At 52.1% G+C, this 16,571-nt stretch overlaps 1 protein-coding gene across 4 annotated transcripts in view; it reads left to right on the top strand.

Moving 5' to 3' along the window:
• Positions 1-16,571, top strand: part of LOC105487076 (collagen type XXVII alpha 1 chain) — a 159,037-nt gene that overhangs the window by 35,237 nt on the left and 107,229 nt on the right. For 3 of the 4 annotated variants that reach the window (XM_024794561.2, XM_011750373.3, XM_011750374.3), the window contains exons 6-10: positions 4,360-4,413; positions 5,904-5,957; positions 15,020-15,064; positions 15,675-15,728; positions 16,168-16,212. In XM_024794561.2, the coding sequence (XP_024650329.2) occupies positions 4,360-4,413; positions 5,904-5,957; positions 15,020-15,064; positions 15,675-15,728; positions 16,168-16,212 (252 nt within the window). The remainder of the gene's footprint in view (positions 1-4,359; positions 4,414-5,903; positions 5,958-15,019; positions 15,065-15,674; positions 15,729-16,167; positions 16,213-16,571) is intronic. The other variant, XM_024794562.2, reaches the window with a different exon arrangement.

Genomic DNA, 16,571 nt, shown 5'->3' on the forward strand with positions numbered 1-16,571 from the left:
CTGGAGCCAGATTTGACCCATTCCTATCCCTACCATTGTCTCTTGAGACTCTGTTCACTCATTTGCTCATTTGTGAAACATTTTATGACGACTTCTCTGAGCCAGGCCCTGTGCTGGATACTGAGACCAAGGATGGCTTATATAGGAGGCTTCCAGCCCGGAATTTCTCAATATTCATTAATTTATTTGTTTGTTTGAGACAGGGTCTTGCTCTGTCCTCCAGGCTGGAGTGCAGTGGTGCTATCAGAGCTCACTGCAGCCTCAACCTCCCGGACTCCAGCAGCCCTCCCACCCAGCCTCCCAAGTAGCTGGGACTAAGGTGTGCACCACCACACCCAGCTAAATTTTTTGCTTTTGTAGATACATGGTCTCACTTTGTTGCCCAGGCTGGTCTAGAACTCCTGGGCTCAAGTGATCCTCCTTCCTTGGCCTCTTAAAGTGTTGGGATTACAGGCATGAGCCACCATGCCTAGCCAGAATTTCCAAATCTTTTGTGATTTATTCCTCCCTTGTCTCACCCAATCTCTGGGCCTCAGCCACCCGAGCCTTCTGTTCTGTTTCCCAACCCAACCTGCAGGAAAGGTGTTCACCGTAGTTCCCATTCCTGCTATGTTCTTGGCACTTAAGGCTCCCATCTGTCTTCTAGTACCACCTGGCTCTGTTAACTAATCCAGGCAGAGTCTGCCATTTCACATACAGAGAGGGAAAGTGGCTTGCTCAAGGTCACACAGGCTCTGTCACGGTCACACAAGCTCATTGGCTGGAGAGCTGGTCTGACAACAAGATTCTTGTTCCTGTGAAGGTGTAAATGGTTAGTTTGACTTTGTATATAACTTATATTTCTTATTGGAAGATTTGCAGGAGCCTGGCTGGGAAGACATATAGTGTGCTCTATCCCAGAAATCATACCTTCACCCATTTAGAGGTACCTTGAGCATCCCTTGAGCTGCCACTTCATCTGGTTCCTCCTGGTCTTTTTCCAGCCTCAACTTACAAAACCTGTAACTCCCTTTAAGGATTTACCTCTGTTTAGGTGAAGTTCTCTCCAGTTTCTTCCTATCCTCCCCTTACCACTGGATTGTAGTTTTTCATCTGCAGTATATCAAAATGTAAAGAGTTCAGGCTCTGGAACCAGACTGCAAGAACCTAAATCCCACTTTCTTTTTTTTTTTTTAATTTTTATTTTAAGTTTCAGGCCACATGTGCAGGATGTGTGGGTTTGTTATATAGGGAAATGTGTGTCATGGTGGTTTGCTGTACCTATCAACCCATCACCTAGGTATTAAGCACAGCATGCATTAGCTATTTTTCCTAATGCTCTCCCTACCCCTACTCCCCTGCCGCCGACAAGCCCTAGTGTATGTTGTTCCTTCCCAATGCGTCCATGTGTTCTCATTGTTCAGCTCCCACTTATGAGTGAGAGCAGACAGTATTTGGTTTTCTGTTCCTGCATTAGTTTGCTTAGGATAATGGCTTCTTCATCCATGTCCCAGCAAATGACATGATTTCATTCCTTTTTATGGCTGCATAGTATTCCATGATGTATATGTACCATATTTTCTTTATCCAGTCTCTATTGTTGATGAGCATTTAGGTTGATTCCATGTCTTTGCTATTGTGAATAGTGCTGCAATGTATATATACATGCATGTATCTTTGTAATAGAATGACTAAATCCCACTTTCAAATTGTATGACCTTGGACAGGTGACTTATTCCTGCTGTGCCTTAGCTTTCTCTTCTGTAAAAGGGGGATAGTAATCGTTGCTGCCTTATGGATTTGGAGGATTAAATGAGTTAATATGTGTCCAGGGCTTAGAAGAGCACTCAGTAAATATTAATGTTTATCATCATCACCGGTTTCTCTGGTTTGCCCCTCATGGTCACGAGTGTGTCTGTTCCCCACTGTGGCATTCCCTGCCTTCTGTTCATCTTGAGACTTGGCTTGTAGCATCTGTACTTGGAGGTATCATACTCAGGCAGGCATTGCATCTCAAGCACTGTGCTGGCTGCTGAGAATGCAGAGAGAAATCCATCAATAACTAAAATGCCCTGGGAAAGGACCTTGGGCAAGGGAACAAGTCATCATTTTGGATCTCAGTTTCCTTTGTTTGTAAGATAACAGAATAGGATACATGAAGGCCCAGTCCTGAAAGCTGGTTAAGCCCAGCTCCTCTATCAGCTGCAGATCGAGGTGGGCACAGGCTGGCTGAGAAAGAGCTGCTGTCCTTTTTTGGCCATTGGAATCCTCGGTAGCCCTCGGCCTGGCCTTGTACCATGGACATAAAAGGCACTGAGCTGGGCTTCTGAACAGCCCAGGGTGGGAGGGGGTCCAGGAGGAGCAGCTGCAGTGCAAGGTGAATCCCAGAGGTGAGGTTCTGCAGAAGATACGACCTAGAGGGGCCCAGGTGGGCAGAGTTGGGGTTCTGGGGACTTTTAGCCTTGGGTAGCTGGGGGGAGGGGGAGTGTGGGAGAAGCACCCAGGTCTCCCATTTGCAAATGGGGCTTTGAAATCAGACCTAGCCTGGGGACAGACTCAGCCTTTGTCTCTTCCCTGCCAGGGAACGCCAGCCCAGGCTGGGATTTGGCTTCTCTGAACCTGCCTTTGTCCTTCCTTGGAACAAATGGGTGCTATGAGGACTAAAGGAGTTGGTGCACAGAATGGGGCTAGCTCAGTGTCTGTGCATAGTAGGTGAGCAGCAAAAGCTCATTCCTTTCCCTCCTAGAGGCACTTTCTAGTTCAGAATGCAGTGATATCTGGTGGAGGGTGACCGAGTCAGGATTTGGAACATCTGAGTTCTAACGAAGAAAAGAACCAAGTGGGGATTAATTAAAGTTGCCCAAACCACCCCTCCCATGTGTCACGGTCATTATCCCACTGGCTCCTTGCCTGGAAACCTGGGAAGCTGGCGTGTGTTTGTGTGTTTGGGTGCGCGCGTGCATGTGTGTGCGTGCGCGCGCGCGCGTGTGTGTGTGTGTGCGCGGCTGTGCGTGTGTGGTCCCCATTTTAAAGGTGAGGGAGCTGAGGCTCAGGAAGGTGCAGTGACTTGCCTGAGGTCCCACTGTGAGTCTGGCAGGTCCAGGACTTCTGACTCTGGGCCCAGCTGAGGCAGGGAGGGGAGAGGGCTCAAGGTGGGATAGGAATGGGGACAAAGATTAGGACCTCTTAGAAGGTGACACAGGGTGGACCAACTTTCCACAGGGCTGTTTCCTGAGTCATCTGATCAGGTTTGGCCAAAGGAGAGGAGCCGCAGCTAGGAGCACCCCGTGAGAGACGCGGCTGGTGAATCTGTGGGCCCTTTTCCTGAGCCCCATGCTCTCCGGAGCCAGGATCTGTGCGACAGGGACTATCCCTACGCTAGGAACAAAGAGTGCTTGCCTCTGACTGGGGACTCACTGCTTGTCAGTTTCTCGTCAAGTTACTGCCTATTCTAACCCAGCCGGAGCCAGGGCATCCCGGAACGCAGGTCTGGGAGTCACCAATCAGGGTTATAATCTCAGCTCTGCCAATGCCTCATCTTGAGGCCCTAGACAGTCCCTTTCCTTCTCCTGGCCTTAGTTTTCCCAAATATATTATGGGAGGAATAATGCTTCCCCTGCCTCACTAGACTGTAGGAATCTAGTGAGGCGAGGGATACTGTCGACTACGAAGGGCCGTACACACGTGTAAGTGGCTGTTCGTGCATTGAACCTCATGTAGAAACCAATGAGATGGATATCAACATTCTGGAAAATCAAAAAGTATTGACATGCCTCTTGGACATGTCTCTCAGAAATCCCTGAGAGCCCCAGGGGAACAAGCCAGGAGATAGTCCTGGCCATGTGCACAGGCAGAGACTGGTCACCTGGAGGATGGGCGTAGAGCTCTATAAGTAGGATGTGGAGGACACATTCCAGCTGTGAACTGAAGAATGTTTGTAGTTTGGCTAATGATGGTTGGAGAAAGGGTTTCTAGGTGCAGGTGACTGCCTGAGCAACAGCCTGGTGGCAGGACAGTGTGGGACATGGCTGGGGAGTGGGCTGTGGTTTGAGGATAGAGCAGAGGGACCCTCTCTGTGGGTTTGGCTGCTGAAAGGAGAGCAGAGTCTAGATAGGATGCCTGGGACGGGTTGGATTACAGAAGACTTGGGATAGCAGAAGGAGGAATTTGGACTTTGTCACCCTGCAGTCAGGGGGAGCTATGGAAGGTGTTAGAGCAGGGGAGTCGTGGAATTGGAGAAGACCCTCTGGAGGTGTGTGAGTGGGAGGATGGATGGGAAGGCATTTAAGCAAGGGAGCGGGGCTTTGAGCAGAGTTTGTGGGGAGACAGACATCCTCTCTAGATGACTTGGTGGCCAAAGTGGAATTGTTTTTGTTTCAGGGACAGAAAGGGGACCCAGGGCTCTCACCAGGAAAGGCCCACGATGGGGCAAAGGTAGGTTTCCAGGGACCCCAGTTCTCAGGGAAGAGGGGAGTGGACAATAGTGAAATCACCACACTCTGCAGCTAGCCGTCCTGGCAGAGGCCGTGCATGGCAGAGGCAGTGAGGTGGGAACATCTAGAACGGTCAGGGTGTGGTGTGGTTTTCTTCCTTGAAGCCCTTTAGCCTCTCTCAACACCAAACCCACCCAAGGTTATTCCCAGCCACCTTCTTTCCAAAGTGCAGCCAACACAACTGACAAAAGATTTTCTCCTATGGACACACTCTTGGTGGATGTCCTTTTGCCTAATGTCCTGCATGGCTTTCTGCAGGGCCTGCTAGGTGACCGTGGGCATCCAGAAGTTTCTTGGTAGCACATGGCCAGGAAGCTTCCCATAGACACTCAAAGCCTTTCCTGAGGTTAACTCCAGCAGACGGGTCTGTGGATTTCTAGGAGGCTGGAGATTCAGGGCTCCCTAACTCTGAAGGGCTATGAAACCAGGTTTGCCTGCAGAAGGTAAAAGGCTTTCATCCATCTCTGAAGCATCCACCCCATAAACTGAGCAAGGGACTTGGAGAGAGTGCAGGACAGATGGGAAGAGGGGAGCCCAGAACTCCACATGAGATTGTCCAATGTGTCAGTCTTCTAGGCACAGACACCCTGCAAGCAATGCCCAGGTCTGCCTGGCTTCCTTCTGGACACAGCCCTAGAGCCATCCCAACGGATTGAACACTGCTTCTCAGCCCAGCCTCCTGGGCTTAAAGGCACCTAGAATTGGCTGCTTTCTTTGATTTCCCCAAGACACGGGTGGCTTATTGCTTCACATCCTCACTGCTAGGTGTTTGCCCTTAGCACGTATTTACTGGGTGACCCAGGGTCCCAGGAGAGTGTTCCCATATACCACCACTTGACCCCCATCAGAACCCCATGAGCCAGGGCAGATGGGCCCAGCTTACAGATGAGAAAACGGAGGCCCAGGCAGGGGTGGCTTGCTGGAGGTCATGCAGCTGGTAAGTGGCAAAATGAGATCGGCACCCGGGAGCCCAGGCTTCTCTCCTGCTCCTGCGTGGCCTATTCTCAGGTCTTGGGGTGATGGCAGAAATGTCCCCCTGCTTGGCCAGCGGCATGCCCAGCAATGAGAAGGTGTCTCAGGACTGCAGGGAGAGATGACTGATTGATATGGGACCGATAAGGCACATGTCCTCTGGAACAGTTTTCAAACATGGTTTTAGTATCGGAACCCGTTCTTCAAGTGGTGTCTTCTGCTGAAGCCCAGCATATAAAATAGATCAGACGGAGCGGCTGAGTTGAGTGGGGAAAGGGCGGGGTACACCACCCACTCTTCTTGCTGGGCAGCACCCAAGTCTCCTCTGAGGCCTCTAGTACTCCATGAATCTCATTTGGAAATAACCAGCCATTGGAAGTTACAATTCCAGTTTTGTAGTGTAGCAGCGTGTCTCTGCTCCCGTGTTCCTGCCTCACCCGCCTTGTCTGTGTCTTGCAGGGCGACATGGGCTTGCCTGGGCTGTCCGGGAATCCAGGACCTCCGGGACGAAAGGTACTGTTTGGTTTTGACGCTTTGCCTTGTGCAGTGGGCCTCCTAGCAAGCCAGGTTTCAGGCAGGAGAGCTGTGGGCCCACCTGCCTCTCCCCAGCCCCAGCCCAGCTCCCCTGGGCACAGGGCACATGGGAGAGAGCTTTCCAAGGGTTGTGCCTGTTGGGGGCAGGGAATCCCTTGGCTTGCAGTAGGTGCCTCCCACCGTGGTTAATGAGGTAGCATAAGAAGTATCCTTGGTTTGCTGTACTTCCTTTTGGGGGCCAAGCTGCTCCCAGGGAGACCACCTTCAAGAAAGCTTGTGGTGATGGAGTACCCTGTGCTGGCCCTGGCTCCACCGCCCACTGGCTGAGTTGCCTTGGGCCTGCAAGTCCTGTCTCTGCTCCTCAGCCTTCTCCTACATGAGATGGAGACAATGATCCCCATCTCTGACCCTGCACAGTCTGGGGCTGTGTGACCAGGAGCAAGGCCTGGAGCAGAGAAGTTGAGGGAGTGGACCCTGTGGTCAGTTGGACCTGGGTTCTATTCCCCCTTCTGCCGTTTCCTGGTTGGGTGACCTTGGGCAAGTCAATGAGCTCTCAGAGTCTACTATGTGGCCGTCGCTGATGCCCTGCAGGGGAAGGGGAATGATGTGGAGAGGCAGTGGGTTCTCTGTACCTTCCTGGCTGTTGTTATGTCACCCGCATCCCATCCCCATTTCAGCCATGCTGGGGAGTTACCTGTCCAAACACCTGTGTGGGGAAAAGACTGGCATTTCCTAGGTAGTGGGTCTGTAGCTTACAGTCCCCCTGGATTTCTGTGACTCCTCCAGCCTGTGTCTCCCTTCCTTCAAGACTCGACTCTAGTCGTGCCTACTCTCGGGAGTCCTCCTGGAGCACTCAGCTTCAGGCCAGGAGGATCCTCTCTGCTCAAGGACACTTAAGCTGTCTTGGCTTAGTTAATTTGAGCTACCAGGTGTGCCTCACCAACCAGGGTGTGCAAATCTGGTTTGTTGCTCTTCCTACGGAACCTAGCATGAAGCCTGTGCATAGCAGGTATTCAGGAAATGGGGGGAAGGCAATGCAGGTTAAGGATCAATTGCTTTTTCCAAGAAAATCCCCAACTGCTGATGGATTATCTGGTGAATGCATCGGCCTACCACTGTTTCTTAAGCTTCTGCCCTGGCTCCCGGCTGTGGCCACAGCTGAACTCTCTCTAGGCCATCTGGCTCTCATCTGGACAGCTGGGGTGTCTCCCAGCTCCACCCAGTTCTTGCCTTGAGAGCCCCATGACACAGGGGGCCTTGCAGGATCTTGTTCCCTCATTCCCTTCCCCATGGCCAGAGCAGGCCATACCTCCAACCTGAGAGGCCTACCCTGGAAGCAGTGGCTGTTTGTGAGCTGGGAAATATGGTCTTTTCTGGCTCAGAGAACACAGAGGGACTCGCACTCCCCACTTCCTTCCCCTCTGGGCTCTAGCGCTTTCTGATGGATGAGGTGTGAGTGGAAAAGGCTCTTTCCGGTCCCAGCTCATAAAGCAGTCTCTGGTGGTCTTGTTCTGCATGGGGGTGGCAGCCTAGCAGAGGTGACAGGAGATAGGGAAACCAGACTGGAACCAGCTCCTGCCCGGGGTGCCAGGGCTCCTTGCATTAAGCAGATGTCCAGGGGGCCAAGGACCCCCAACCAAGAGGAACCAGCTCACCTGAGCAGGGAGAGGCAGCTTCTCTAAGTTAACGAAGAGCCACTGTGCAGCTGGAAAACTATTTGGCAAAGCCAGTTGCTCTGAGTTCCCCTCTGGCCCTGGCCTAGACACGCACAGTAGAGTTCGGTGTGTGGCAGGCTGGCGTCACCCACTCACAGAGGGTGCTGGGTGAAGCGTCGGGGAGCTCAGGTCCCAAGGCAGAGACCCCTGACCAGTGGCAGGGATCAGAGAAGAGAACTACTGCCATGGGCAATGTGCCTGGGGCCACCATTGTAGGTGGTCTCTCCTATCACCCACGTCTTTGGTGACAACAGCAGCCACTTGGCTCTGATCCTGTAGTGTGGCTTTTCTGCGTTATTTCTTGTGGGAAGCCTTGAGGGGAGAAGGGAGGTGAGTGGATAAGAGGTGAGGTCAGCTTCCTCTTCGTGATCACCAGCACATTGAATTTTTGTGTCATTCTGAGGCAACATGGATAATCCTATGTTTTCATTTATTTAACAGGAATTATTGAATGCCTGTAATGTGCCAGCCACTGAGCTGAATGGACAAAAATTCCTGGGACCTGCATTCTGGTTGGGGGTGGGGAGACAGATAATACAAAGAAAAACAGTAAAAATAAAAGGTACACTGTAAGACAGAAAGGACTATGGAGAAAAATCAGCAAGAGAAAGGGAGTTTTGGTTGGAGACTGCAGTCTACAGCAGTGGCTCCCAGCTAGGGAGCTCGGGCCCCATCGCGGTGATTCTAGCTCAGTTGGTCTGAGTGGGACTCAGGCATCAGTAGCTCTAAAAGGCCTCCAGGTGGTTCCCACTTGCAGCGAAGAATGAGAGGCACCAATTTAATGGAAATACCTTCCATGGGTTTCTAAGCTGCAGGGCTAGAATTTGAACCCAGGTCTTCTGACCCTCAGGCCCTTTCTGTCACCACAAGGCTGACTGAAACAGTTTCTCAGACAAGACAGTGTCCATCCAGTTAAAAAGAGCCTGCCTGCCTGAGAAGGTTTGTTTCTCTGCCACTGCCTGAGATGCTTGTGGAAGGACTTTGCTGGGCCAGTTCCCAAGGTGAGGAAGACATGCAAACCAGGTTAGATAGACCTGGGTGGAATCCCTGCTCTGTCGCTCTCCTGCTGTGTGAGCTTGGGCAAGTCGCCTCAGCTTGCTGGGCCTCAGCTGCATCATGAGGTGGTTGGGAGGATTAAATGAGATGGAATATCCCTGCACTCAGCACAGGGCTGGTACACGGCAGGCACTTTGTATGCATTTATGCAATGAATGAATAGTGATCATGATCACGAAGAGAAGCATCTGAAGAAGGTCTTGCCCATCTGGTAGTGCTAGTCATTTTGCTAGTTTCCAGCTGACCGCCCTCCGCTAGCCAAGAAGGCTGCCAGAACTCCATTTGCACCTCCCATGCTCTCTCTCATCTAACTCTCTTGCCTTCTTTCCTAGAGACCAGTAATTATCAACTTGGGGTGATTTTGCCCCCCTGGGGAACAGTTGGCAATGTCTGGAGAGATTTTTGGCCGTTACATACAACTGGGAGGGAGGTGCTATTAGCTTCTGATGAGTAGAAGCCAGAGATACTGCTAAAAATCCTGCAATGCACAAGATAACCCTTCCCTCCCATACACATACAAGATGTGTCCAGCCCACAAAGTCAAGGTTGAGAAACCTTGCTGTATAGAAACCCTGGCCCTATCCAATCCCAGGTACCCTGGGCCTTCCTGCCTCCCTGCCCCCTGCTGTGTAGAAACCCTGGCCCCATCCAATCCCGTGTACCCTGGGCCTTCCTGCCTCCCTGTGTTTGCTTCTGCTGTGCCCTCCCCAGGCATGCACTCTCCTCCACACTTATCCTCGTGTGGTTGCCCCTTGGCTCTGTTCTTAGAGAATAGCATCTTCTCCAAGAGCACTCCCCAGCACCTCCAGGCAGAAGTCACCCCTCCCTTCTCTGACCATTTGGCCTCCCTTCTCAGCCTCTTTGGGCTAGTGGGCAACCCACTAGTGTCGACACATTGCTTAGACTGGACAGAGGACAGAACCCAACCCGTTCATCTTTGTTTCCCCACTGGGGCTTAGCGCAGTGCTGACCACATTCACCTCCCTCGCTCCTCCCCTCTGGCAAGCATCACGAATTGATCTTTCTGGCCAAGCCCCGAGACAGCCCCTGAATCTTTCTTACCATACTGCCCCAGATAGACATGATGCATGGAACAAAACTGCTACTCAAATCAAAACCTGACTTGCTTCTCTCCAGCCTGATTTCCCCTCAGTTCCCTCCTGTTGCCCCCACCCTGCCCCCAGCAGGAATGCTGCCTGAGTTGGCCATTATCTGTGGGAAGCTGTAATAAAATGGGAGAGCACAGCGGTCATCTGGAAGTGTGTCTGGGGAAATGTGATTGAGGCCACCTGAGACGATCTCCAGCCTTTCTGTGAACTCCCGATTCTGCCTGAGTGTGGTACCCCCAATTCCATATAGTTCCCCCTGAGAAACTTCTCCAGGCTCCCCTGCTTCTACAGCCCATACCCACTGGCATCCCTCCTATCCCATCCTGTGTCTCCTGTCCAAGCCCTGCTCCTCCCCCAAGCCTCAGTTTATAATGCCGCCTCCTGTGGCTGGGTGCATCTATATTCTTCTAGCATTCTCCTTCATTGCACTTAAAATGCATTTAATGGCCACATCCCCTTCTAGAAGGTAGAGAGTTTTTTCTGTTCATTGGTGTATCTCTAGTGCCTAACACAGGGTCTTGGTCATTGCTGGGGTTCAGCAGACATTTGTTTGGTGAAGGAACAACTGGATAAATGAATAAGCCATACAGAAAATATGCCTTCTTGCCTGGAGCGGTCTCAGGTATCCACGGAGCAGAGTTTGGTGTCAGACACCTGACTGTGTCATGATGGACTGTGCTTTTAGACTAGCCACAGACTTTGGAATCCTACAGTTTCTGAGCCCACAGGACACTTGGAGAGGCCAGCTGGGGAAACTGAGGCCCAGAGAGGCACCTTGTCCAGCATCACATAATAAGACCCTCTACTCTAGTCATATGTTTCTCAGTCTTTGATTCTTTATGTCCTGCTGATGGCCCAGTTTGGGGTGTGGGCTGCCCAGGAGGTAGGGAAGTTCAGCAGAGATTCACAGAGAGCTAAGCAAGCTTGGTGAGTTTCAGCTCAATTACAACAGGAGCTGAGGCCTTGCTCAGGCCAAGGTGGAGCCTGGGTGGACAGCCGATGTCTGAGTACATATTGGTCCCTAGGACCCCCAGGCAAGGACAGGACCCCTCCCCTCCCTGCCCAAAGCCCAGAAAGCAGCCCAGCCAGACGGGGAGACGGTCTGTAGCAACAGTGAGGTGATGTCTGGTTTCTCCTTGCGCATTGTAAGCAATGATTAATCTGGCTCCCAAACCAAAATATAGACCGAGTTCTATTATAAACACAGGTCCTGTGGAGACCCGCCTGCTGGGCAGCCAGAGGCCCCTTGCAGACACCACGGTCCCTGGAGCTCCCCGAAACATTCCCTCTCCCTTAGTGCCAGTCAGGCACCGATCACAAACTGGAAAGTCACTGCCCACGGGCCCACCTTGCGGTCAGCACCCGCCCCATAATTGGTGGGGCGCAGCACAAGATAATGGTTTAGATTCTTGCAGGTCTGGGGCCCTGTCATTTGGAGCTATTTGCCGGCCCCAGCTTGGTAAACATTGTTAAGATGCTTCCAGGGAGCATAAGCACCTCCTGCCTCCTACCTCCCACCTTGGCTATGCTCGCTCTGCTGCTCCTGGCCATCCAGGAGAAACTGCGCTGTTCTTGGCAATGTTCAAGGCCCTTCAGGGTCCCTTGATCAAGAGATACCTAGAAATTGCATATCCCAGTGGGTCTGGAGTCCGGGGAAAAGTATTGGCTTGGCCATAACTTGCTAGGTAACTTTGGACAAGTCCCTTCCCCTTTCTGAGCTTCAGTTTCTCAGTCTGTCCAATGAAAAAGGAGATTGCCAAACTAATGGTTTAGGTCCCTTTCAACTCAGTTATTCCAGGGTTTCATGACCGACCTCTGCCTGAATAATGCTGCAATGATGTGAAACTTTCATTCCAGGGAGGGCATCTATAAGGGGATCTCTCCTTGAGTGGCTTTGTGGCTCTTCTAGGCAGGCCTTAGGCCTCAGTGAGCGTGTCTCATCCCATGCTTTTTGATGGCTAAGGATGTGGGGGATTGGGGTCACAGGCCTGGCGCTGCCCCTAGAAAGCTGTATGGCCTCAACGAAGTCTCTTTACTTCTCTGAACATCAGTTTCCTCAACTGGCAAATGTGTATGGTAATTTCTGCCTTCTAGGGGTGATAGCAAGGAGTCCGTGAACTGAAATATGAAGGCTTCAGTGCTGAGCCAGGCATAGGGCCTGCCACCGTGCCTGCCGGTGATGGTCATTCACTTCCATTTAGCTGCATCCTGAGTAAGAGGGTTTACTGGAAATCTTCTCCTGGGATTTCACTGGAGAAATGCCTCTGCTTCCTTTGTGGGGAGGTATGGGGGCTGAAGAATTGGTTTTCAGCAGGGTTCTTGTGACTGCAGATGAAGCCACAGGAGCTGGTGATGGCCAAGGGCCCCCTGGACCCCACATTATGGTTCTCTTGGGGTTCTTGTCCTGTTACTCCATTGGATCTTTACAGGCAGGTAGAATATGACAGAGTGAGCTTCAGAGAGGATAATTACCCATACAGAGTCACACAACCAAGAGTGCAAGGCTCCATTCAGCTCTTCACTGGGAAAAGGTTTCACTTGTTCTTCCTCATCTGCAAGCTCCAGGTGGAAAAATGATGATCATGGCTGTTAGTTACATCTTGTCGCGGTACCTCCCTGCTCAAAGCGCTTCTGTGGTTTTGCATCACATCACCACCAGCATGCTCTGGCCTCCTGCTTCTCCAACCACCCCCATCCTTCACTCTCTCGCCCATTCTATTCCAGTCATACAGGCCTTCCTGTGTTCCCTCCAAGCCACTCAAGGGCGTTCTTGCCTCAGGCCCTTTGCACTTGCTGTTCCCTCTGCCTGCACTGCCTTTGTCCATGGAGCCGGCCCTGTGTTCATCCCATTCATCTCCTTAGAGCAGCCTTCCTTGATCCCATCCTCTATTCACCGTCCCTCCCCAGTGCTGCATTCTCTGTCTATAACTTACTTCCTTTTCTTCACAGCACTGATCACTACTAGACATTTTCTCCCTGTTTCTGAAAGGATTTTATTTTAATTGTGGTTAAAAAGCATATAATGTAAAATTACCATCTTAACCATTTTTAAGTGTCCAGTTCGATAGCATTAGGTACATTGTTGTGCAATCAATATCTAGAAATGTTTCATCTTGCAAAACTGAAACTGTACCCACTGAGCAACTCCCCATTCCTCTCTCCTTGCAGCCCAGATGTTATTTTTATGTTCACTTTGTTTTTTACCTCCTTAATTAGAATGTAAACTCCTTTAGGGCAAAGAATGTTGTCTGTCTCATTCTTCCTGTGCCTAGAACGGGGCTGGAGCATGAAAACTCAGTAAATGTTTATCGAATGAATGAAAAATGAAGATTATAACAGCAGCTAACCTCTACAGCACCCTTGAATCCAATGCCAAATACTGCGCTTTACACACTTTCTATCCTGCCATCCTTGCTCCAACTTTGTAGCCCCATTTTATAATTGAGGAAAACAAGATTCTCGGAGGTGAAGTCATTGGCTTTGGGTCACCCAGACAGCCAGTTAGTAGAGCAGCACTGGAATCCAGATGGGTCTGAAACAAGAGGTTGTATGCCCCGGTTTGCCCACTGGGGAAAAGAGTACACGCCCCAGCTAGAAGAATCTCACCCAACCTTGTTGCATCAATCTCCATAGGCCCCTGGATCTGAGATGCAATCATGTCACTGAGGGCTCTTGAGACATGAATAGGTGCAGAAAGAATGCTTGTAAACTCTCCAGACCTCTTAGATCAAACTGACTCTGCTGTTTATAATGAAGAGTCCCCACCTCCTGGGGGCCGATGGGGGGTGTTGAGTGTGTATGCCTGTGTGTGTTTGTGCGTGTGCATGGAGCTGCACATGTCTGGGGATGTTTGCAAGGTTCCCAGTGTGGCTCCAGATGTCAGAAGGATCTGGTAGTGAGTGCCTGTGGCTTGTTAGCAATGGGACTCAGGGCAGGCATCTTCAGTTCTGTGAGACTCAGTGTTCTCCTCTGTGAAATGGAGATGACAGTCACCCCCCCACCCCAGCTCATCTGACTGTTGGAAGGAGTAGATGAAGTCATCTGTTATGCATGTAGTCCTGGGTAAATGGCAGCGCATGGAGAAGGTCTACAGGTTTGAGCGTGCATGCGGGCGTGTGTGTGTCCTAGTCTGGTGTGTGTATTTTAGACTCTGGAGGAGTCTTCAAACTCTGGGCCTCTAAAACATCAGAGCTGAAGGGGATCAGAGTTCTAACTCCCTAATCTGAAGTTCAGAGAAGGGTAGTAACCCACCCAAAGTTGCATAGTAAGTTAGGGACAGTATCTAAACCAATCCCAGAGCTCCCCGCATAAAAGGGTCGAACATGGATAAGTGTGGCTAACCTGTGTACAGTGGAAGCCCCCCCAGCTGATGGAAACTTGAAGTGTGAGGTTTCCTTTGGAAACCTCCTTACTCTTATGAAATGGCTCAGGTGATTATACCTCGTGCCACCTGAAAGCACACACTCAGCTTGGTTCTCTCCACCCACCCAGAGGCCTGGCCTGGACATGCCTTACACCATGGTCTTTGGGCCATCAGGACAGAGGGTCAAAGTTGGTACTGGGGCGTTGCCAGAGTCCTTCTCATTAGTATCTGGGTGGCCTATTCCTCCCTGGAATAGGAGCTGGGGCCAGTGGGAGAAGGGAAACAGCTATTTGGGTTAATATATGTGGTCAAGGCCTGTGATGGGGGCTTTATGAGAAGGGGCAGGTCCTGACAGGGGAGGGAATCCCAGCATCGCGTGCGATGTGGTTGCTCAGCACGTTCCAGACCTCGAGTCCTACTCAGTCTACTCCTCCATTGACAAATCCATACCTGAGAGATGGTCTCACCTTGTCTCTGGATTCAGAAGGAATGGTTGCGATACACCGTCTCTTGGTCACAGTTGCTCTGTTCCAGTTCGTCTCACCACCTCTGCCAGAGCAGTGAATGACCCCCATGATGTCCTCTGCCTAAGAGCCACTGGGAGCAGAGAGAAAACCTTGGGAATATGCGAACCATCACATGGTATCTGCATCCATCTGGGGAGCGCTTACTGAGCGCACGCTCCATCCTGGACACAGTACATACGGTGCTGAACAGAGCAGGCCGGGAGGCTGGGCCCTTGCAATTTCCAGGCCCAGATGTGTCCTCCCTGCCTGATGCAGCTTCTTCCCCCTACAGGGACACAAGGGCTATCCTGGACCGGCAGGGCACCCCGGAGAACAGGTGAGGGCCTCAGCCTCAGCCCTGCCCTGGTCGCTGTCCCTCCTCCCAGCCCCTACCTGTCTCTGGCCCCCTCCCTAGATCCTGCTCTGTGAGCCAGCCTAGAGCCAGGCTGTTCTGCCTCTCACCCTGCTGGGGCCTCCAGCCCACTCCAGCCCACCCCACCTCTCTCGCCCAGCCACATTTGCCCAAAAGAGCCAGAGTCCATGCCGGCCTGATGTTGGCATGAGCCGCGCGACGCCAGTTGGAGCCATGAATAGCTGGCCTGTTCCGGGCGATGTTAGGGGATATTATACACGCCACCACGGGGTTTGCAGGAATTTTGGCTGGCCTGGCCCAAGTCAAACAGCAGCCCTGCCAGCATGGGAGAACCAGCCAGGCCTCCTCAGTGATTTCTTATTCCTGGGCTACAAGCAGAGGGGGTTTTGTCCCTCAGAGCTGGTCTGACCGGTTTCACAGAGGGGTGGGCTTGGGGACCCTACCCTTCCTGCTGTTCCCTCTCACATTCCTGCCCCTCTCTTTGTTCATTGCCAGCCCCAGTCTCCTAGGGTCCCCAGACCCAGAGCCGGGCAGGGTCTTTCCTTTCCTTATGTTTCTCTCTGTTCCTTTGCAGGGGCAGCCAGGACCTGAGGGCAGCCCAGGGGCCAAAGGTTACCCTGGCAGGCAGGTGCAGTATATGGCTTCTGGAAGCTCTGTGGCCATGGTGATGTGGAGATGGCCACAGGTGCCCCGAGGCAGAGGGAGGCGGTGGGCTGGGGGCCAAGGAGCTGCACCTGCTGGGTGGACCCTAAGGAGGGGACTTTCCAGGGGGCTGGACCAAGGAAGCCTGTCTTTGCAGGCACAGGATAAGGCTGCATAGTAAGAGGAGGTCTGATTCTGTGGGGCTGGGGCTCCAGAGGCTCTTCCCACTCAGTATCCCTCCTACCCACCAGCCACCTCCCTGGGATCCTGGGGATGTGGGGGTCAGGCCAAAGACTGCTAATCTAACCTCACCCCCATTCTACAAAGAGAGCAGCAGAGGCCCCAAAGAGGAAGGACTCACCCCAGGATTGGCAGCAGGTAGAGCGTCTCCATATGTCCTTGCCCCTCTGTGTTTTGTGTTTCAGGGGTTACCTGGACCAGTAGGAGATCCCGGCCCCAAAGGCAGCAGGGTAAGTGGTTCCTGGCCAGTGCCACATGGGTGGGGTTCTAGGTGAGCATCACCTGTCCCGCCAGTGGGCTTGATGGGAGGTCAGAACTATAAGGAGAGCCAAGGCCCTCCCACCTGAGCGCTCCCGGACAACAGAGGGGCAGCAGGAGGGCTGGGTGATGGGAGACCCTTGAGCCAGGTAAGCTGCTTGGTCCCCATGGCCAAGAAGTCTGGGCAGCAAAGACTGTGCTGGGGTTTGGCCACAGTTCAGCTACAAACAACTAGGCATTTGTTTGCTGTGTCTCCTGGCTCATCCCCAAGTTACAAGAGAGCCAGTATGGGCCACTTGAATTGCTTGTCGTCGAATCTTCAGAGACCTCC

This window comes from Macaca nemestrina, chromosome 14 (assembly GCF_043159975.1).
Source record: "Macaca nemestrina isolate mMacNem1 chromosome 14, mMacNem.hap1, whole genome shotgun sequence".
NCBI lineage: Eukaryota > Metazoa > Chordata > Mammalia > Primates > Cercopithecidae > Macaca > Macaca nemestrina.